At 40.1% G+C, this 23,405-nt stretch overlaps 1 protein-coding gene across 2 annotated transcripts; it reads left to right on the top strand.

The window, feature by feature from the left end:
* The first annotated feature begins 4,450 nt into the window (after positions 1–4,450).
* Positions 4,451–23,281, top strand: alkbh8 (alkB homolog 8, tRNA methyltransferase). 2 transcript variants are annotated; one of them, XM_077721919.1, is made up of 12 exons: positions 4,451–4,646; positions 7,403–7,536; positions 7,603–7,712; positions 11,647–11,778; positions 14,410–14,505; positions 14,606–14,710; positions 15,182–15,252; positions 17,215–17,321; positions 18,138–18,298; positions 18,705–18,979; positions 21,344–21,493; positions 22,420–23,280. In XM_077721919.1, the coding sequence occupies exons 1-12, from the start codon at positions 4,464–4,466 to the stop codon at positions 23,029–23,031; spliced, it is 2,136 nt and encodes a 711-aa protein (XP_077578045.1). In that variant the 5' UTR covers positions 4,451–4,463; the 3' UTR covers positions 23,032–23,280. The 2 variants fall into 2 exon arrangements, with proteins under 2 accessions (XP_077578045.1, XP_077578046.1); XM_077721920.1 differs by lacking the exon at positions 11,647–11,778 and having other exon boundaries at positions 22,420–23,281.
* Positions 23,282–23,405: the final 124 nt, after the last annotated feature.

The following is a 23,405-nucleotide window of genomic DNA, read 5'->3' as shown; positions in this document are numbered from 1 at the left end:
AGAAGACAGGCGCCTCAGATATTATTCGCTAATTTCGTTTCTTTTAATAGACCAATGCGCAGTTCACCTCGAATCATAAAAATTGATAGCTGATGCATTAAGCCGGTCGCTGTGCGCATACGTCTGTGGTTAAGCGTTGCCGGCGCGCTATTGTGTGCTCCTCTGTGGCTGACTGGATGGTGGTGGTTTCCCCAGTCGCCTGCATCGACGATAAACTCGCGACAATTAGTGATATACGGTATATGCGCGCTGCTCGTGAGCGCTCGAGCAGACAACGTTTCTTGTTTCAATAAAGCTTGTTTTTTGTCGACTTTTTATTACAGACAATCAATTTTTCCGGTCTTTCTACAAACACCAACGTCACATTTTACTGTAATTGCTCCATCGCCCCCTTCACTATTTCAACGCCCCCCATTCGCCTGTTTATTCGTCAGCGCCCCCCTGAAAGTTCACACCGCCCCCCGGGGGGCGGTGCCGCCCACTTTGAAAACCACTGGTTTAACGCATGCTAAGCGGCATGAGTCCCTTTTTAACTTAACACCTGCACTCATGTATAACATCAACTACTTCACCCTGTCACACTTCTTATTTGGCAAAATATACCATCTTGACCATACCGACATTCGCACATCTCTAGTGCAAGTGTTGGTAAGGGTCCAGCAGAAATACTTAATGTTAATGTTGTGGAAATTGGAATTTGCCAACAAATGATGAACAAATTATACTATGTTCGCTTTTTTATACTTATTTACATAATGCTGTACTTTTTCAATAATTTGCAAAAACACAATATTTCAATTCAAGTAAAAACATGATAATAACTGTTTGATTTAAATTGTCCTACTCTTATTTTTTTTTTTACATTTTATATTGATTTTGCGTGAATCACATTCACTCCGGAAATACTCCGGAAATGGGACAAGGGTACTCCTGAAATGGGTTCGACGGAGGTTGGCAGCTCTGATTCCACCCCTGAGGGGGAAGAGGGCTTGGGGTCGACCCAGGACAGGCTTAAGAGGCTGTTAGGTATTAAAGGAAGGAACCAGTACAACCATTTAAAAGTGACATTACAGTAAAATATGCTGTAAGAAAGTTGAGGCAATTTATTTGAGCAGATGAAATAAAGCCGTGGACCAGAGCACCTACCAGAAGTCACAAGGGCAACATGGTATGAGTTACGTGAAGCCAGCGAGTGGAGGACATCTGCGACCAAGACCAGACTTCACGGTGACTGACTGGAGACTTAACTCTTCCCATATCTTTGGATAGGGCCAGAAACGTAATGAACTGTTGACCAATCGAAGGAATAACACTCTCTCTCTTTGTCTATTATGTGTATAAAGGACTGTACAGTTCAGATAGTCTTTGTCAATCTAACATCTCTGCTAAGAAAAGGATCGTAGTGTGGACTCAGTGAGCTCTATTTGACTCCTCTGTCAATAAATTGTTTAGATTAAATTAAATAAGAACTTTATTTTATTCTGTATTCGGAACATTTCTTGGTTGCAGTAGCAAAACAGACACAAGAGATTGTAGACCTAGGTCAAAAATACTGGAGCCACACACAGGAAGTCCACATGGTGGAGACCTTCTGCAGACTGAGATTTAGGATACCACACAGACTTGAACGCATTGTTGTTATTGGAGTCCTTTTACAAAAACAAACATCAATGGAATCTGATGATTGCAAGGTCAAAAAGTGAATTAAAACACAGGTTCCTTGGGTTGTCCTGACTTTTTCCCTTTGGCTTGACCTGTCCTTTTATTCGCCCAATGTGTACACCTGTTGTTTTCCACACCTAGTCTCTTCTGCTCGCTGCTTCTCTTGTCACCCAAGTGTTTCTGATTGTCTTGTCAGCCAATGACTGTCTATTTAAATGCTAAGTCTGGTCGAACTTTGTCAGATCATCTGTCTTGTACAGCTTTGTCCTGCTCTCATCTTGCTTGCTCTGGTTACATTCCCCCATGCTCCTCAAGCCCCTCGTGTTTTACCTGTGAGTTTGGTTTCAGTTGTACTTTGTTATTTTCCACTATTTGTTTATAGAAAACATTAGTTTCGCCCACTCACATGTGTCCACCAGCTTCCCTGTATATGGACCCAACTCTGCACACAACCTAACACTGACTCAGAACCAGAATTTTTTGCATCCATGAACTGTCCTCAGATAAGTGGGAGTAGGTGATGGTAGATAAAGATGGATGGATTTTGCTACTGATTTAATAAATAGAAGTTTTAGATTTCATGTAAAACACACTGTAAAGGTGACCAATCCTGAACATTTGACCAGTAGCGTATGGGCCAGGGGTGGGCTAACAGGTCCTCAAGGGCAGCTGTGGGTGCAGGTTTATGTTCCAATCGATCCAGCACAGACACTTTGACCAATGGGATTTCTGCAAAAAACAAGAAGCACCTGACCGCAATCCACTGATGGCACTTGTAGGACACCAGATTGGTGAATAGCTGTCCTATTTTAATGGTTTGAATGAAAACCCGCACCAACTGCGGCCCGTTGTTTAATAGTTTGCCCACCACTGCTCTATAGCATGTTTCGTTACCTTGATATAAAGGGATGAAATGGAAACGGTCCAAGGGACCCTTTGTTAATGATGGAGCTATACAAAATTTTGCAGGCATTTGAATTTTAAATGAGGAAATGGGTAAATACAAGTTAGTCTTTGTCAGGTTATTCATCTGTTTGTGTCTATATTTGAATTATCTTAGTGCACTAATAGCCTCTGTGTGAGTGTTGTGTAACTTAGGAATCCCATATCTTTGGCCATTTAAGTACTGTAATCGTAGCCCAGCTTTGGGTTTGCCAGTGGGAGCTTTTTGTCATCACTTTAGTCAACAAAACAACAGCTGCTCAGAAAGGGAAACATGACTGATCCTTTCTGTGTGATATTGATACCTATCTTTGGTCTATTTTTAAAGTCTTAAATTGGTATTTGTTATGAATATAGAATGATCTGAGATCTGCCTTTACAAAAATGCAGACATGAAGGAAAAAATAAATTATGACCTTCCAAGTGGTAGGCTGATTGAACACTCAAAATTGCCTCTAGGTATGAGTGTGAACGTGAAAGGTTGTCCGTCTCCTTCTGCCCTGAAATTGGCTGACCACTCTAAGATAATATTAAGATAAAATGACAATGGCGCTTGGCAATTGCTTGTTCATATTGTATCAGTTTTTGTAAGTATAGAAACATCGTTGTCATAAGAAACTTGCCCCCAACTTGGTCGTTGTCAATGACAACGGTTAATCAGTGTCAAGTCTCCATGACAGTCATGGACAGACACTGATTAACCGGACTTCTCCCAAAGTTTGGTCGTTGCCATGGAGACTTGCCACTGATTAATCAGTCTTTGCCCAGAGTTTGGTTAATGTCATAGAAACCATACTATGCCCTGTTTTCCTATATAAAGACTGACCTACTGTTCATTCAGAGAGAATTGCGAGGACGACAGACTGTGAGCGGTTCACAGCTGTTTGAGCTTTCTACCCCGTCCTGCAGTCTGGTAATAAACCTATTCCCTATTAAATTGATCTCACTCTTTCTTAACCTGCTCCTGAAGTTGTATCATCCAGATCTATCACCAACAACTCAGAGTGTACCCTGCCTAGTGCCTGTACTAAGGAGAGTAGAGAGAGGGACAAAAGTGCTTTTAAAAAATGATATTTCATTAATATTACTATAGCACTCCATAGTGCAACTCATTGATTGTATTAATTTGGAAATCATTGTAATCTTAAAACAATGTATTTGTGCAAAAAATTGATATTTTCCTATATATTTGAGATTCAAAATTTTTTTAAGAAGAGCAGGATAGGATTAGAAAAGGTTGTCACATAAAGGTATTTTAGACCTAGTTGCAGCAAGAATTTTAAAATAATGGATAATTAAAAAAATACTATGGAAGCTTATTGCATTCACCTTAAAAATAAAAAAATGAATGTATTTTTGGGATTGTTTTTTTCATTAAAAATAAATTAACTTGAAAAAAGGCCAGGGCTTGATAGTATTTTTTTTAAGGTGAATGCAATAAGTTTCCATACTGCTTCCTTGTTTTAAAAAAAAAATAATTTTAACCCGTTAGCGGCTGGGCTGAGGGAAACAATTTCATTCAAAAAACAAACCAAATATTAATTAATTTGAAAAACGAAGATTATTTTCAAAAAAATATAATTTGAAAAAAAGGAATTTAAAAGAATAACCCCACAACATTTATTAATTTGAAAAACGGAGGAGTCAAAATATTTATAATTAACAAAACAGCCCATAAAATACCTTAATTTGAAAAACGGAGGTTTCAAAATATTATGAATTAGCAAAACAGCCCATAAAATACATTAATTTGAAAAACGGCCAGGGATTTATTTTAAAATTTTAAGGTGAATGCAATAAGCTTGCGTACATAACCCTTACCGACGATCAACAATCCAAAGCCTCTCTAGGAACCCGCGATGTTTCTTAGCTGTTTCTTCCGGACCAACCTAAAACCACGCACAATGGATGTCAATGTGGAATGCGACACCAAAGCATACCGAAGAAGTAAAATTGATAAGAAACTTCTCCGTAAACAGATTAAATCCAGTCACACTTTGCTGAGGCATGAAGGAATTAGCACTACCCCAGTGCCTACTAAGGTAACACATTTATGTAAACATTTTGAATCACAGAAATTGAAAGCTGTCATATGTTTACCGTATACCCACGTACGTGTCCCTGGTCCACTGCCTGTGTATGTTTTGCAAGATATACTATATACTATATATTATTTCCTATCCTTATCTTCACGAGGGTGGCAGGGATGCTGAAGCTTTTAGGACATCATGAATTGAAAAGGGCTTCACTGTCGCATAAGAATCGTTTTGTAAATAAGTGAAACAGCGCCCTCATTAAACCGGTATTCGAGTGGCAATGTCTATGTTTGTGATCTTACGCATGGTAAGAGTCAGCGGCGGTCCGTGAATTTTCTAGCGACGCCTTCAGCTGACGGAATCAATCCAAAACTATTTTATGGCTATAAAACCTAAACTGCAGCTACAGCTTGTGACACAAGAAAATCATCAATAATAACTTCATGCAATTGAAATATTATTTGGGAATATAGCCATATTTTAATCCCCACAAATCCTTTTTGCCTGTACACAGTACCCATCCTCCTTTCTTTCCTTGTTCTTTTCTATTGCCATCGAAGCTAATGCTGAAAGTCGAGCCTATCCTGTCGTATTTTTGGCAAACGTTTTAATTTGTTTTAGTGCTGAAAATGTTCGTTCCCGATTGTGACAGGCTTGCTTGCTTTGGAGTTGTCCGACCTTTCTTAATGATGTCCAGCTTTTTTTTCTTGAAAAGTCCGTTTTGAAAATGGCTTTGACAGTAAATGTGCAAAATAAATCAATTTCTTCTCTTTCAGCCATTGCGGGTTGACAAAACCGCTATTAAATAAATACAGCAATATATTTGCTCGTGCAGCACGCTCCAGATACAGTTTGGTAGCTCTGGCTTGTCCACTCTATCACTAGCCAATCATAGTTGAGGAAAGCTAACGTATCCTACGCCTATGAGAAGGCAATGATGTATCCCTACGCCTGCAAGAAGGCCTTGTTGTCACCAAATCGAATTCTGATTGGTTAAAACAACAGTCTTATCGATGCTTGTTTAATGCAGCAAAGCCTGCAGAACTTAGTTTAAAGGCCTCGAGGCAGATTTCTGACCCTGGCAACAAATAATGGCTGAAATGTGATTTGTTGAATGCTTCAATATGTCCCACAATTCCTTCCTGCTGTGACTATAAAAACATCGAAATTTAATTCATTACGGATCCTACTTTTGAACAAAATTCTTCACAAATTACTTCGAACTGGAGTTTACACCGTCCAGAAGGGGGCGAAAACCCTCACACAGTTGAGGGAAAATTGCTCACTTGACCTCCCGCTTGGGACGATCGCCTGGTGTTTCAGAATAGGAAAGTCATATTAATCAGTGTCAGACAGTTGCACAACATCAGGGTCGGATTGGGATGTGGATTGTTGCATGTGCATACAAGTCAGCATCAGTTCAAAGCTGAGAGGCAGGGTGAACAATAGGTTAGGAAAGCACGAGAGCAATAACAGTTACGTACGGTACCAGGGCTTTCAAAAGAGTCTGTGCTCATGAGCCCAAGAGGAACCAGTCAAGCCATCCTCATTGTGGAACCGGATCTTTGGTCATAGCCAATGTTCCCTCTAAGCTGCGCGCGTGCACAATTGCGCACTACTCTTGTCTTCTCCGCGCAGCAGCAATCATTTGTTGCGCATACAATAAAATCCAAACTTTTTTCTTCCCCTCCCTGTCCCTATGACGGCGCCGTTTACCCGGCAGCCAGTGGCAGTAGCTCTGCCCTTCTATCTTTTTGTAAAATTACATTTTAATATTTTTTACATTCCTTTTTACTTTACTGTGCAAATAGAAGAAATAGCGGTGAAATTGGGTGAGAACTGGCTAAATCTGCCATGTGTGTGTGGTTGTGTGCGTGTGTGTGTGTCTAGTATGTGTGATCGTTTGTCTTCAACCTATACAATGGACTATAAATGGAAATGACCCTCGGCTACAATCTTACATATTTATGTTCATTAAGATGAAAATAAATATGTTCATTAATATTGGCCATCCCTTATTAAATAATACAAAGCAAAATCATGAAAAATATTGCATATAAATGGAAACTTGACTATTTCAAGTGACACGTTAAGCAGAAAAGTCATTTGAACAAGAATGAGAAGTGAGAAGGACAGATGTGTAAAATAAGGTAAAATTTAAGTCGGATTTGTGCATATCCTAATGACATTTATGAAGATGTTTTATTCATAGATATTTTTTGATTCATTTTCTGAACCGCTTTATCCACTTTATCACTCGTGGGTTGTGCTGGAGCCTATCCCTGCTTACTTTGGGCCAGGGGCGGGGGACACCCTGTATCGGTGGCCAGCCGATCGCAGGGCACAAGGAGATGGACAACCATGCACACTCAGACCCATACCGAGGGGCAATTGTAGAGTGTCCAATCAGCCTACGGTGCATCTTTTTGGGATGTGGGAGGAAAACGGAGTACTAATATAGTATTATATTAAAGATTTTCACAGGGTGGTGTGCTTTGAGATTTTTGTAATGTAAAAAGTCTGCCTCAGCTCAAAAATGGTTGGGTAACAATTGTCTAGCGCCTCCCAAATACGGGATAAATAAAGGTATCCATCCATCCATCAATGGCAGCCAATGAGTTAAATGAGTGTCCCAAGAGGGTTAAAAATCGAAAGATAATTTGTACATGAAAGGTTTAAAATAATATTTGATATTTGGATGACGCCGGAATGATTGTTTTGGGTCAGACAATCCCATAAAGATGTGTTCTTTTCCTCTACAGAGTTTGGTGGTGGCTAATGGAGGCTTGGGGAATGGTGTCAGTAGGGAGGAGCTGTCTGCTGTGCTCAAAGAGATGGGATCACTCAAAACCCTCTTAATGCCCCCTAAAAAGCCCTATGCTTTCGTCACATACGGGTAATGTCTAAGCATGTTTTGGAAGGGTGTACTAAATGTAACTCTTTATTGTTGCTCTCAATGTAGGTCTGAGGAGAATGCCCGGAAAGCTCACATTCACCTGAATGGTCAAAAACTTCAAAGGGTAGAGAAAGAGAAGAATTATGTGACTCTTTATCTGAGCTTTGTTGACACAGGTACTAGACTGTTTTCACATCTGACTTGACTTTTTGGACTACAGCAGGGTTCGGGATTATAAGGATCGAGGGGGGTACTGGAAATCCATTTGATTTCCATCAAATTTAGCTCAACAGCCTCATTCTCATATTCACAATCCTCATTCAAATCATTTTGAGCAGGCATCCCTTGTTTTTAGAGACCCTTTTGTCCGGGCAATCACCAAATGCCCCAATTTTCCACAAACCCAGCACGAAGCAGTTTTGAAAACTCGATTTTGTTTAACCTCATTTATTTTCTCCCCCAACTCTCCTACGCCAACATAAAAAGGGAGAAATTTAAAACACAATGGAAATTCTGTGCAAATATTTTCCTTGTGATACGAGACAAATTGGAGATGCGAGCATACAAGACAGCCAGGTGGCCGAGTCCACGAGAGTTTGTCTATAATAACAGCGCACTGTGTTTCTCGCTGCATTTCGCTCGCGTGAAGATATCTACGAGCACTGATCATACAGGTTGCATTTTACTTTTTTTGTGTTAATCAGTGCAGAATTAAAGGGAAAAACAATGGGTCCTAAGCCATTCAGTGCAATTAGGGGTAGTGAGAAGAAAAAACATATGATGACAATAGATATTAAGGACAAAGTAATTGAAAAACATGAGAGTGGTGTATGCGTGACTGCACTGTCTCGCCAAAACGAAAGGAGGACTTTGACCATGTACCATCCTTAAGCAAAAGGATGAAGGATGTCAAGCCTTCCAAAGAACTCACCATAGTTTCCAAGCTGTGTAATGTCATTCATAATGAGATGTAGAGCCTTCTTTTAATATAAATAGAAAATAAACAATTAGCGGGACATAGCTTGTCCGAGTCGATAATATGCGAAAAAGAAAACTACTTGTACTTGAAAACAAAGCAAACATCTGAGAAAGACGCAGCAAAACTAAGTTTTGTGCCTGGTTTGATAATTTCAAAAACACTAACTGGACGAAACGAACACTCTGTTCTGAGACAAGGAGAAGCAGGAAGTTCAGCCTCAAATGCCGCGGTGGAATACATTAACATATTTGCCTCGGTTATTGCACAAGAAGGTTTAAATTTAGTGCGTTACAGGGACCAAGACAGGTGGAGTCTTTCGAGGCAATTGTTTTGTGAGTCTTGGGCTCCAATTTGAAAGCAGAAAGTCCTAAAAGTGATACTGGTCGCATGTCTTATGGCACCTGAGTGGGTCGGGGTATCACAGAGTTCACTTTCATGCTTTCAATTTCTTCTACACAATATTTACATTTTGGTGACACAAGAGATAGTCTCGGCAACACAGTGGTAGGGCAATATGACCTTTCTAATTGTGCATTTGCAGGCACAAGGACCAATGGGTGCACTGTTACTCCATGACTGCAGTGTTATGTCCCCCAAGTGTTGTCGTATCAATGTGATTTAAAAGTCAACAATCGCTGCTTAAGTGAAGTTCAGTTTAATCATTTCTCTATTGTGTATCAATAAATTCCAATTACCTCGACAGAGAAAACTCAGGCACTACGCAGAGACCCAGTGAATTACACATTTAAGCTTACGGTTGGTGGAGAGCCGACAAGCACATATCAAAAGATCCATAATACGCTCGTAAGCCATAGGTTCCCTACCCATGGACTAAAAGATAGATGGAACTACACCATGCACAAAAATGAGCACATTTGGGACTGATTTTGGACATATTTAAGTGTAGTTACACAGCTCTATTGCCATTAGCTTTCAAAATGAATACCGTATTTTCATGACTATTTGGCGCATCGTATTATTAGCCGCAGTGTCAATAACGAGTGCTATTTCTGTATTTTACACACACAAAGGACGCGCCGTTCTTTTAGACGCAGCCAGGCATGGCATATATATATTATATGTGGATGAATATCAAACCGTAATAGCGCTGGCTACGGAAGCAGCCCGAGACGCTATTTCTGACTACTGGGATATATAGTCCTTATGTCAATACACCCAGGTTGACGGCTGTGATAACTTTGCACTAATAGTACCAATATAATACAACGGCGAACACTAATTTGGTGCTACATGCACCAAATGCACGCTACACCCACACGCTAAATAAACTTTTTAAAAAGGCAACTGAAGCAAAACTGAGTTCGGTTGTATTTTATTTAGCCATTTTACAATGTACTCGCGTCATCATTGCCCACAAATCCATCAAAGCCCTTATTTTCCGAATTGAACAATTGTCCATCGAAAACGCTTAGTTTAATACGTTCTTGCAGGCGGCCACAATTCATTCGCAAATAGCAGCTAGCTGGTAGCTAGCGTAACTAGGCCGGCGCTGCCTGCCACCCTTCATAAAGGTGTGTTGTTGTTGTTGTTGCACTACAAGCGCCTGAGGATTACCCTCAGACAGCGCTAGAGCTGCCACTGGAACGCGGAATATTTCATCCGGGGGGTAGTCGGAGGTGAGGGGCAGTCAAATATCTCCGGCTGGATGAAAACATAGGGTGCCACATTCCTTGTTGGCAGCTCTGAGTGGTATTTGTTGGAATTCGCAGGCCGCGGCGAGCGGCCTCTCAGGAGACACCACGTAAAGGTTTCCAACTTGGTCTCCCCGTTGTTGTCGATGTATACAGGCCACAATTCATTCCCACATGGTAGCTCGCGTAACTTTTCCAACGGTGCTTTCCATGCTTCGTCATGCCTTGTTGATGTTGATGTATACAGGCCACAATCCATTCGCAAATAGCTAGCTGGTAGCTAGCGTAAATTTTCCAACGGTGCTTTACATGCTTCGTCAAGATGTATTGATGTCGATGTATACAGGTCACAATCCATTGGACGTATTGATAAAAGAACTACTATATATCCCATCAGTCACTGCGCAGTACTTTGTCTATGGGAAAATAGTAGTCAGTGTACCCTAACGACTGATTTATTTTTATTTTTATCGTGATAACAATTTTAGTATTGGTCCATTTATAAAGCGCACTGGATTACAAGGCGCCCTGTCTATTTTGGAAAACATTTATAATTTATGTTCGCCTAATAGTCGTGAAAATACGGTAGTTAATTCCAAATTACATTCATTCATTTTCCATACCGCTTATTTTCTCAAGGCGGGTGTGCTGGATCTTATCCCAAACAACTTAAGAAACAATGAGACAAAACAGCAACATACAGTACCCCTCGATTATCGTGGTTAACATAGACCGGACACCAAACGGAAAACCACGAAGTAGGGTCACCCCTCTTTAAAAACTGAAAAACCTTTTTTTTTTTACTTCAGTGCTAAGTTCTAGTAGCAAGGGGAGGACAGCGGAGTGGCTTCCATTTGCATTTCAGCATGGATTTTCACATTTTGTTGAACTTACAAAAACAATTTAAGTAACAAAAAAAAATTCTCAGAAAAAAAATGCGATGGAGTGAAACCGAGATATTCTAGGGATTACTGTATATAGCACCAATCAAATATGGTGTGAGAATGTTAGTCACTTTTTTCGTCATTTATGTACAACAATGTACAACAAAGGGCGGCCCGGTGGAACGAGCGGTTAGTGTGTCGGCCTCACATTGGGGGACCTGGGTTCAAATCTGGGTTTGGACCTTTCTGTGTGAAGTTTGCATGTTCTCCCCTGGAGCAGGGTTGTGTGGGTTTTCTCCGGGTACTCCGGTTTCCTCCCACATTCCAAAGACATGCATGCTAGGTTGAATGGACACTCTAAATTGCCCTTACTAGTGTGAGCGTGAATAGTTGTTTGTCTCCTCGTGCCCTGCGATTGGCTGGCTACCAATTCAGGGTGTCCCCTACCCCTGGTAGTTAGCTGGGAAAGGCTCCAGCACCTATTGTGATCCTCGTGAGGATAAAGCGGTTCAGAAAATGAGAGAATATCTGCCACTTAAATATTTATTTCTAAATATAAAGTCACTTTTTTTGACATATCACTATATATTGGCAGTTCCATGTGAGCAGCAGATATCTGTGACTATGCCAGCTGGACTGGTACTGGTGGAGGACTTTGTTTCTTCAGAGGAAGAAGCTGTGTTGCTTGCTGCCATTGACTGGTCATCTCATAACAATGATGCCACAGGTGAGAAGGAGCTCTGTGTGATGTGTGATATTTAATGGTTGCTGGTGCTTACTAAGTGAAATCAAATTTTAAGTACTGTTATTGATATTCCAATGTGCCCAATAAGGCAGGCGGCCCGGCGGGAGAGTGGTTAGCGCGTCGGCCTCACAGTGGGGGACCTGGGTTCTAGTCCAGGTTGCTCCTCCTGTGTGGAGTTTGCATGTTCTCCCTGGGCCTGCGTGGGTTTTCTCCAGCTAGTCCGGTTTCCTTCCTTATTCCAAAGACATGCATGGTAGGCTGATTGGACGTTCTAAATTGCACCTAGGTATGAGTGTGAGCATAAATGGTTGTTTGTCTCAGCGATTGGCCGGCCACCAATTCAGCATCCACCTCTGACCCAAAGTCAGCTGAGATAGGCTCCAACACATGAGACCCCCTAAAGCACGAGTCGGGAACCTATTGCTCGGGAGCCTAATGTGGCTCTTTTGATAGATATATATGGCTCTTCCCTAACCTGTGATGTTAAAAAAAACAACCCTGCTAACAGTCTTGAATGCACCAAAAGAGCGTCATGTCGGCATTACATCTACCGCCTTTTTAATCATCACATTTTTTTCATTAGACTCTTCCACATTGATACTCATTGATTAACTACAGCGTAACAATGATGTCAAAAGAATTCGGAGAATTTGTGTACTTTCAAAGTGGTAAAATTACTAAAAATCTCAATCTTTTATGTATTTTTACTTTTACTTTCGAGTATGGCTCTCAAGGAATAACATTTAAAAGAGAAATTGTTTATGGATCTCTCTGTGATAAAGGTTCCTTCCTACCCTAAAGAGCCACTTGTATGGTCTAATACAATCCTTTCTATGATGCTTGTTGACGTTTGACTTGTTTTGAAAGCAAGGATTGCTATGGGAAGTTGTAACAAATCCAGCAATTGTTCCTCACATCATCATAAACTGAACAATGATGGGACAAGATCAAAGCATTTGTAACTTTTATTAAACTTTAAAGAGGTGTATACAATACATTTGAACAAATAGTAGCTTCATTAAACTAAAATTAAGGGATTGTCTTTGCCCTTTTGTGGGCTTGACAGTTGTTTAACAGAGGAAACTGGCATTTGCGAAACAATTTTCTAGTGCTTTATAATTACTATTTTAATATATCAATATAAACAACTTAATACTTTCTTTGGATACATTTAGTTAATATTTGTGCATTGTATCGTTATAATTTCCTTTTCTTTCTTTGATAGCTGATAATTCCAGATTTTTTTCAACTAACCAGTGAATTTAGTAACTGCGATAATTACTTTTGACCCTCCTGTGGGTATACAGACGCTCTCCTACGTACGAACGAGTTAGGTTCCCAGTGCTTGTTCATAAGTTGAAATTTTTCTAATTGAAGTTGATTCAGTGCTATATTTTGTATTATAGTTTGTGTGTAAGGCTTATATAAATATATTGTAGGTTTATACAAGTGCATTTGTATGTTCAGGGCTTGTACAGTGTTCCCCCGCTACTTTGCGGTTCAGCTACTGCGGACTCAGAGCTTCGCGGATTTTTTTTGGGAAAACAAATACAAAGAATACATTGAAACAACATATTTTAGTTTTTTTTTGTTATAACATGTATTTCACTCTCTCTACCCGTATTGTATATGGTGTACTGTATACAGGGGGTAAATTATATATTTTTTAAATTAAATAAAAAAAAAAAAATTTAAAAAAAATTTTGGGGGGGGAATTAAATTCAAATTAAGCATTTTTGAAGGGGAATCCCTACTTCGCGGAAATTCACTTATAGCGGGTGGTCCCGGTCCCCATTAACCGCGATAACCGAGGGAACACTATAAGTAACCAGCATTGTTTTGTACTGATTTAAAAAAAAAAAAAAAAGAGAGAATACATACAGTACTGTATACATACATTAGAGAGATGGAGAGAGAGATTTACAAGAAACTGGCGGAAATAAGCTATCAAATGACGATTGCACAGTTTTCTTCTTTTTTTCACCATAAATGCGGTAGCTCTGTATGGCCTCATTCAATTGATTTTCAACCTTTGTGCAACGTTCAATATTTGGATCCTGCTGCATGATCTTTCTGTTTATAAATGGTACTGACGGTCGAACGATTCAAGTTGTATTCCCGTGCAACACTAACCACTTTCTTACGCCCATCAAGCTTCTTTATTATTGCCACTTTCGCTTCAAATGAAATGGCTTGCCTCTTCCTTGCACGTCCCTCACTAGAAGCCTTACGCTTTTCACCAACCTTATTGAATAATGGATGCACGAGATATTTAATGATAGAAATGAAAAGGGTTCATTGCGCACTGGAGATACGTCACACACTTCCGCACTACAACGAACTGGGTAGAGGAAGGTGGATGCTGGGTGAGCTGAGCTCACAGCGCCAGGTGTCGGTATTAGCGACGGAAAGAAGAACTACGCGGAAAGCGGCGCGCAATACAAAATCGAACTTACGAACATTTTTTGACATAAACGCAATTTGCAGACATGTTTGTATGTACCGCATGTTCGTTAGTAGGGGAGTATCTGTACAACCACTGCAGTAATTTTTCCTGTAGAAGACTATTTTGTTGTACTTGTTTACCAACTCGGCTGTCTTCTTCTCTTGTAGCCCAAAAAGCTATGAAGCATAGAAGAGTCAAACATTTCGGCTTTGAATTTCGCTATGACAACAACAATGTGGACAAAGACAAACCATTACCTGGTGGTACGATGAGTTGCATTTAACTACACCTATTTAATTTCATCAACATTTAGACAAAAAGTAGACAGAAGAAGCAAATGTGGATGCAAAATTTTGTATCCAGGTCTTCCTGAGAAGTGTCAGCCTGTACTGCAGCGGTGTATGGAAGATGGACATTTGACGATCATGCCTGACCAGCTGACTGTAAACCAGTATGAGTCTGGACAAGGTTTGCAATTCCACATATTCTTTTATAGGTAGTCATATTGTTCTTGTAACAGGCAAACAACTACCTCCTTAAAATGCTAACGCAGCAAGCGGAACGTTTGTCATTTTTACACAAATAGCATTTTTTGGTCAAATACTGACAGCCATATGCAGTTCCGGAATATTTGGAACTTGTCCTTTTAACATTTTTCCTTATTTTTTCATATTTTTGTTAATAACTACTTAGACGCAGTAGGTTATTTACAAATGCAAGGCAATCAAACGCTTTAGAAAAGAAAACAATTAGCATGGAGTTGCCTCAATTAATTCAAATGTTTATATCATATTGACTGTAATTTTAATCGTATCTCAAATTGCTCGTATGTCGGGGCACTTGAATGTCGAGGTGTTACTGTAATTCATAAACAAGCATTAATTGTATATATGTAAATGAAGGACATGTAAATGAAATAGTGATTGGTCATTTTTGTAGGTATACCTCCTCACGTGGACACTCATTCTGCCTTTGAGGACACCATCCTTTCTCTAAGCCTGGGGGCAAAGGTATGAAATAGTAACTGTCCTAAAATTAACCTAATAGATTTTATCTGTAAAATTGCAAAGAAGCTCTTCATAAGTCTCGGTTCAGTCCTACATCACCAAAAATAACAAAGAGATAGACAGAGTGAATAATTTTTAAATAATTGACACCTCACACATAAAACATTGATTATTTTTTTCCAAAGTGTTGTTAAAAGACTCATTCATCATCGGTCTATGTATGTGTGAGATTGAAGAAACAAATTTTAAACCTTTGATTCAGGAGACAGTGACTCATTTGCCCGTGTTAAATCAACACAAATCGCACACAAACACAAAAGCACACTGTTCTTCTCTTCAGATAATTCAATGTACCTGCTATCAGACTGTATGCCAGAATGCAGTTAGAAATGGGGTCGCTATAATTTTCCACAAGAGTTAGTTTCTGCTCACGAAAGGCCTGTCATTGTGGTAAACAATAAATGTTGAAACACTGACTTGCTCAAGAAAATGCTTCTGTTCCTTAATTACTGACAACAACACCACTGCTATGACACCCCTTTATTCTCTGGTTAAGATTTAAAACATTTTAGTAAAATCAGTGGCGGTCCGTGCATTTTCTCGTAGGGCCTTCAACAAATCCATCCAACCCTCAAAAACAATTTTATGTTATAAAACCGACTGCAGCTATAGCTGCGACGGAAAAAAAATCAAGGCACAAAAATGGGGTTAAATTCACTTCCTAGCAGCATTTATTGATTAAATACAAATACTGGAGCTTTTCAGACATTACAACCATACCAGGGGGTGATTTCCCCGGGAAAAGACTGTGATGGAGGTCAATGGCAAAATGGCCAAAAATTGCACTAAAATGGGGTAAAATCCACATCCGAGCAGCATTTAGTGATTAAATACAAATACTGGCGCTTTTCAGATATCAGAACCGGGCCCACAACTGAAATATTATTTAGGAATGTAACCATATTTCACTCACCAAAAATCCTTTTTAACTACACAATATCCATCCTCCTTTCTTCCTTCCTTCTTTTTTATCGCCATCAAAGCCAATGATGAAGGTCGAGCCTGTCCTGTCATATTTCTGGTATAGTCCGTCTTGCAAATGGCTTTAAATCCACACACCAATATATTTGCTTTTACAGCTTGCTCCAAACACAGCTTGGTAGCTCTCATAGTTAGCGCACTGAAAGTGGCGGACACACCCTTTTCCCGGCTGTAACAGGCTGGCTAGCTTTGGAGTTGACCGCCCTTTCTTAATGATGTCCATTTTTTTCTGGAAAAGTCAGTTTGGAAAATAGCTTTGTGTGCCAATCTGCAACCAAATCCATTTGTTTTCCTCCATCTACCATTGTGGGTGGAGTTTGTGATCTCTGGCTGGCTAACTTTGGCTTTGATCCGCCTACTAGCTAATCATAGTTGGTGAAGGCGATGACCTATCCCTTCCGCCTGCGAAATGGCCTTGGCGTCACCAAATAGAATTCTGATTGGTTAAACAACAGTCTTATCGACACTTGTTTAATGCAGCAGAGCCTGCAGAACTGATTGTGAAGGCCTCGAGGCAGATTTCTGACCCTGGCAACAAATAATGGCTGAAATGTGATTGGTTAAATGCTTCAATATGAAAACACACATCTGGAAGCAGTGCAACCAGGGGGAAAAGCAATGAAAGGAAGCTAACAGACAATTTGGAATTCTTTAATAAGTATTGATGGACAAAATATAATATATGATTCAGATATTTCTTAGGCCAGCAGAGAAGGCCTTGAAGGCCCTCACAGCCCGCCACTGAGAAAAAGTAATTAAGTTCATGGTCTCACACATGTATCTTGTAGTGCCAATGTAAAAGGCGTTGATCAGTAACAAATGAATTGCCCCATTTCCTGTTTACAGACTGTTTCTTCATTCCAAGCTGTCTTGGTGTTATTGCCTTTAATATTTTATGATTTCTGGGTGCATGTATTTTTACAGACTGTGATGGAGTTTCGACATCCCGACGGTCGTGTTGTAAATGTTTTTTTGCCAGGACGGAGCCTCTTGGTGATGCGAGGGGAAAGCCGGTATCTCTGGACGCATGGGTAAGGTCACTGCAGAGTTAGATAAATTTTGTTAATGTTTTTTGTTAGGTTCATTAATAATTACCCTTGTTCGTAATTATGAATAACTGCAGGCAGACATCTTATTCAATTATTGACATTTAATTAAATAGAATGGATCACGGATAAAAACCTCAGAGGGGAGATTCAGCAAGCCAGAGTTTCTCCTACAACTTCCGAACGTCTCCCCGAGTAGACATTTTCGTACGACTCTTATTGCCATGAATCAAAACAATTTACAGAGTTGTTGATCATTCCATCACGTATGAGTAAAAACAACATCTGGAACTACAATAACAATCAAAGTATTTTACCAATAACAAAAACAGGAGACTAGACCTAACAACATTTAGATTAGAACAATTATGCCTTCCTTGACCTAAGAATCATATAATAATTACATAAAGAAAAACCCGAGGTGCGTCACTATGTTGTAAATAACAGAAGCAACATTCTTGTTATTGGCCGAATAGCCCTGGGCTCGTTACAAAAGGGACCACCGAATCTCGAAGACTCAGATTGGGTGAATTGTTTGTATAAACATCCTGGAACAGGCAGTCCAGGTTAAAGATGACTTGGCGGTTATTGGTGACCTCGCAACACTGAGAATAATAAGAGAATGATTTAACAAAGAAATGACTTAATACAACTATATTTATAATAGTAATACAGAATAAACCCAACATTTTTCTATCTGTTACGCCTGTAAAGAAGAGAACTTGCTTCTCTCTAACCCATTACGTTAGAGGTGAAGAAAACATGTAAACCAACCTCTTTTTGTTTCTCAAAAATAAATAGAATCACTCCACGTAAATTTGACATGGTGCCTGCCAGCGACCCACAATGCCTGGCTCTGACAACATGTGACCATGGGCCTCTGAACCAACTCACCTTAAGCAAAAGGGGCACTCGCACGTCTTTCACTTTTCGCAAGATCAGAATCGATCCCTGTCGCTGTGGTGAGCTCTATTCAAGTACTTTATGACATGACACTGTGCTTTTTGATTATAGGTATATTTTAATGTTTACTGCACAATGATTTTAGAAATGTGCATGTTCTCCCCGGGCTTGCTAAGGTACTATGGTTTCCTCCAAAATTCCAAAAACATGCATGGTAGGCTTATTGGACAATCTTATTTGCTCCCAGGTATGGGTGTGAGTGCGAATGGTTGTCCGTCTGCTTGTGCCCTGCGATCGGCTGGCCACCGATAGAGGATGTCCCCTACCTCTGGCCTAAAGTCAGCTGGGATAGGCTCCAGCATCTTCCGCGACCCTAGTGAGGATAAAGCGCTTCAGAAAATGTGCGAATGAATAAAGAACGATTTTAGTAAAGTCTTAAGATCATTTATCTTCCATATATTTTAGCCTTTCCAATGGTCTGCGATAGTCAAGGAGCTCCATCTCTACCATCTTCCCCATCTCCCCCCTCAATTCCTCGAGGCCCCAGTGATGCTGCCCGTCTGGAGGTGGAGTACGTTCATCGTGTGTACAACGCAATCGCCCCCCACTTCAGCAGCACGCGCCACTCCCCCTGGCCACAAGTCTGCCACTTTTTGTCTTTGCTCTCACCTGGAAACGTACTGGCTGATGTTGGCTGTGGAAATGGAAAGTATCTGGGTGTCAACCCAGAGGTCATTAGTGTAAGTGCTGTTATATTTTTCTTACTGTTATCATGTTATTTTTTCTGCATGACTCGGATCATGTCAAGTATTTGAAAGGCATTACAACTGACAACACACAGCTTCCAGTTATTCATCGAAGTAACCAAACACCATTGTGTCAGTTTACGATCATCTTGTTTTTCTTTTCTGTTTTCCCTCCTTCCCAAATAGTTCTGTACAGTATTCCCTCGAATTTCGCGGATAATGTAGTCCAAACATGCCCAAGGTAAGCGAAAAACCTCAAATTAGGATCATCCCTATTATTTCTACCATCGCACTTCTGGGAAAAATCCACCCTCACCAAGGCTACTGATCCTCTTGTCTGCCCAGAAGACACTATCTTGCCACAGTGTCTTCTACCCGGAGCTCGTACCTCTAAAAAAATCCACCGTCACGGAGGTTTCAATGTACTTTCTTTTGATTTTTTTACTTTCATATCACTCAGCTCTAAGTCAAAGCATTCAAGCAGTCCTCAATGTCTGTATTCGACATAAAGAGTTCGGCCAAGTGGGCGAATTCACCATCCAACACGCTGGGTTGCATTTCAGTGTGTTGGACCCCCAGTCAGAGTTGTCACTGTGGGCATCGTTGAAGTTATGCAAGTTTTGATGAAAGCTCGAACCCCTGTGCTAGCAGACACTTTAGCTTAGGCATCCACAATCCATTCAGACTTGTTGTCCAACTCTTCTGACTGTGCCTGCCAGTCTTTGTATAAAGATGTTTGCTATAGGACATCCATTGCTCAAGCCTTTTGCCTTACATCTGCAGAAACTCAGCTTCTTCCACTTGCTAACGTTTGGTCGCCGGTGTTTTGGTCCCTTTTGGTCGCTTAGATATTAAACAGTACTGAGACATTTAACTCTCTTAGATATTAAACTATCTCTCTTAGATATTAAACTCTCTCTCTTAGATATTAAACTCTCTCTCTTAGATATTAAACTCTCTCTTAGATATTAAACTCTCTCGAATATAATTTTGAGAGCTGCTTTCAACAGTAAACTCTCTGTCACCATTTGACCGGCGACCAAAAGGGACCAAAAGACTGGTGACCAAAAGACTGGCGACCAAAAGACTGGCGACCAAAAGACTGGCGACCAAAAGACTGGCGACCAAAAGACCGGCGACCAAAAGACCGGCGACCAAAAAGACCGGCGACCAAAAAGACCGGCGACCAAAAAGACCGGCGACCAAAAAGACCGGCGACCAAAAAGACCGGCGACCAAAAAGACCGGCGACCAAAAAGACCGGCGACCAAAAAGACCGTAAACCGGGTGCTCGGTCTTTTGGTCACAGGTCTTTCGGTCTAGTGGTTAAGTATTACTAAAATGTGTTTAGTAGAACTAAAATTAGACAGATTTTGCGGAGGGTAGAGAGAGAGAGGGACATAGGAGGGCGGTGGGGGGAGTTTGCGGGGGAGACTTTTTGCATCGGTTAATCGTAATACAGTGTTCCCTCGCTTATCGCGGTTAATGGGGACCGGGACCACCCGCGATAGGTGCATTTCCGCGAAGTAGGGATTCCCCTTCAAAAATGCTTAATTTGAATTTAATTCCAAAATTATTATTTTTTTTACCCCCCTGTATACAGTACACCATATAGAATAGGGGTAGAGAGAGTGAAATTCATGTTATAACAAAAAACCTGTGAAATATTTTGTTTCAATGTAATATTTGTATTTTATTTATTTATTTATTTTTCCAAAAAAAATCTGCGAAGCTCTGAGTCCGCAACAGCTGAACCGCGAAATAGCAGGGGAACACTGTATAACACAAACAAATTTAAACAGAAAAAATGCTACGCTCGCAGAGACATTACAATGAGGCAGTTGCGACCAGAAATATTACACGAGGAGTTGCGGGGGAGAGAGCTAGTGCCCCTGTTGTTCTTATGAGCAGCCAATGAGAAGTAATATACTATACTCCTCGTATTAGCGATCGCTCCAGCATTCGCGCTGAGTGACGGAAAAAAAATGCAACAGTGCTCGTAGATATATCTATTATACACGAAAAAGATGCGGCAAAACAGATTAACAGCCTCACATGTCTTGGCCACCTGGCTTTCTCGTATCTCGAAATTTTTCTCGTATCTCGAAATTTTTCTCGTATCTAGAGATAATTATTTGCTCAAAATTTTACTCGTATCTCGAAATGCTCGTATGTCGAGGTACCACTGTACTGGAAACTGGCACAGGGAAGATTCAGCCTTTTGCCCTTGTAGAGTTCCACCTTTGTGTGTACTCTAAAATTTAATGCTATCTTTTGTCCATTGTTTTATGATCACCTCTATCTTTGGCTGATGAAAAATCATTTGATATTTGAAACATGTCTTTTTTATATATTATAGGTGGGCTGTGACAGGAGCAGTGCCCTCATTCAAATTTGTATCAACCGAGGTTTCCAGGCATTTGTGGCTGATGCCCTTCATGTCCCACTTCGCACGGCTTCTTGTGATGCCTGTATCTCTATAGCTGTCATACACCACTTTTCCACAGCGGTATGTATTCTGAAAGTACACATTTTGTACAAAACAAATACCAAAAACAGATAATATTTAGGTACATTTATATTTTCTCACTCTCTGTCGATATGGCTTAAAAAATATAGAAGTTGACTTATAATGCCTAACCAAATTCAAACTTCAAACAAATTTCGGGAAAACTTCATTTAAAACATGATACTACTTCACCAGATCCAAGAAAGGCCATAGTAGACTTGACTTTAACCAGACCACAATCTCCTGAAATATTCATGAAATATTTGTGAGTCATTCTTAATGAGCATCACATTTTTGCACTATTTTTTCCTTTCAAGTGCTGTTTTGCATACCCATTCTATAAGCAGCCAGTTGTGTATTTATTTAATACAGTAAATCTTGCCTAAAATCAGACTAGCCATTAAAAAAAAACAATTAAAATTCATGGTTAGTAAAGCTTGCGGCTGCATTGGCTCCAGATCCCAATTTGACCATAGTATTATTAAAAGGTTAATTAGATGGCTCTTGTTATTTGAGGTAAAAAATAAAAAACAACAAGGAATTAATTATAACCTATGGAAGGTGATATAGCCTCAATCATACCATCACAATATTTCATTTCTTTGAAGGCATGGGAATTAAAATGCTGAACAATATGTATAGAATTTGTGCTTTTGATAAACATTTTTGTTGCACACTATTTTGACCTACCCTGGGAGGATTCTTATAGGTCTGTAGTTGTTGGTTATTGTGGGGTTTGCTGATTTGAGGACTGATGTGATAATTGAGCACTACCAGGGTTCAGGGAAGACTCGTTTGTGGATTTGTTTACAATAGTGTTTAATAGAGCTATGAGATATTCTTTGCTATATATAGGTAAATAAAATCCCAAGTTCCCGTTTTTCTTAAAGCTTAATTTCAAATGCTTGTCAATTATTGTGTTGTAGGAGCGACGCTTGGCAGCTGTGAAAGAGTTGGTGAGACTTTTGAAGCCTGGGGGTCATGCTCTCATCTATGTCTGGGCTTTTGAGCAAGAGTACAAGGAGCAGAAGTCGAAGTACCTTAAAAACAACAATCCTAGCAATGACACATGTGGTGTCACCACAGAGCCTCAAGGGAAATCCAGTGCCTGTGTCAGAAGCAATCTTGAAGATAACAACAAAAAAACTGCAGATGATTGCACAGTGACTCTTGACAAAGTTAGTGTTCATATTAATCGCACAGCATTCAACTCACAGGATCTTCTGGTACCATGGCATCTAAAAGAGGGGAAACGAGGAAAAAGCAAGGGTGAGGCAGAGGAGGCAAGAACCAATAAAGACAAAACAAAGTTTTCAACAGGCTCGTTTCCAGACGGCCCTGACTTAAGATCCCACAGTAATACTGACAGTCAGCATCATTCACCGACCAGCGTGGAGCGTGTCTTTCACCGTTATTACCATGTATTCCAGCAGGGAGAACTGGAGCAGTTGTGTATGCAGGTGAAGGGAATCAAACTGCAGAGAAGCTACCATGATCAGGGCAACTGGTGTGTCATTTTAGAGAAAACTGTAAATTGATGTAAATGATTACGACCGTTTCCAATACTGGAAAAAATCCAACTCAAAATTGCAATATCATGAGTTATTTGGATAGCCTGGGAGAATACAGTAATGTTGCACTAAGGTGAGCACTGACCCTCTCAGCTTCTTGGCAAATCTGGAAAGATGTGACATACAATGTAGATTTATTTTTTGTTCATGTATTCATGACGAATACTTGTTGAATAAATCAAACAAGAATGCTAGTTTCATTACGATGTCAAATCCATTTTATTGCTGCATATGTGAAATACACTGAAATGGAAAGATTTCAACATTTTATGATGAAGTGAAAAAAATACGGAAGTCGCAAATAATAAAAGTACTGTATAACGCAGTATAGTATATAAATG

This window comes from Stigmatopora nigra, chromosome 8, assembly GCF_051989575.1.
Source record: "Stigmatopora nigra isolate UIUO_SnigA chromosome 8, RoL_Snig_1.1, whole genome shotgun sequence".
Lineage (NCBI taxonomy): Eukaryota > Metazoa > Chordata > Actinopteri > Syngnathiformes > Syngnathidae > Stigmatopora > Stigmatopora nigra.
The sequence above is the reverse complement of the archived record's forward strand: the minus strand, read 5'-3'. Positions and strand labels throughout refer to the sequence as shown.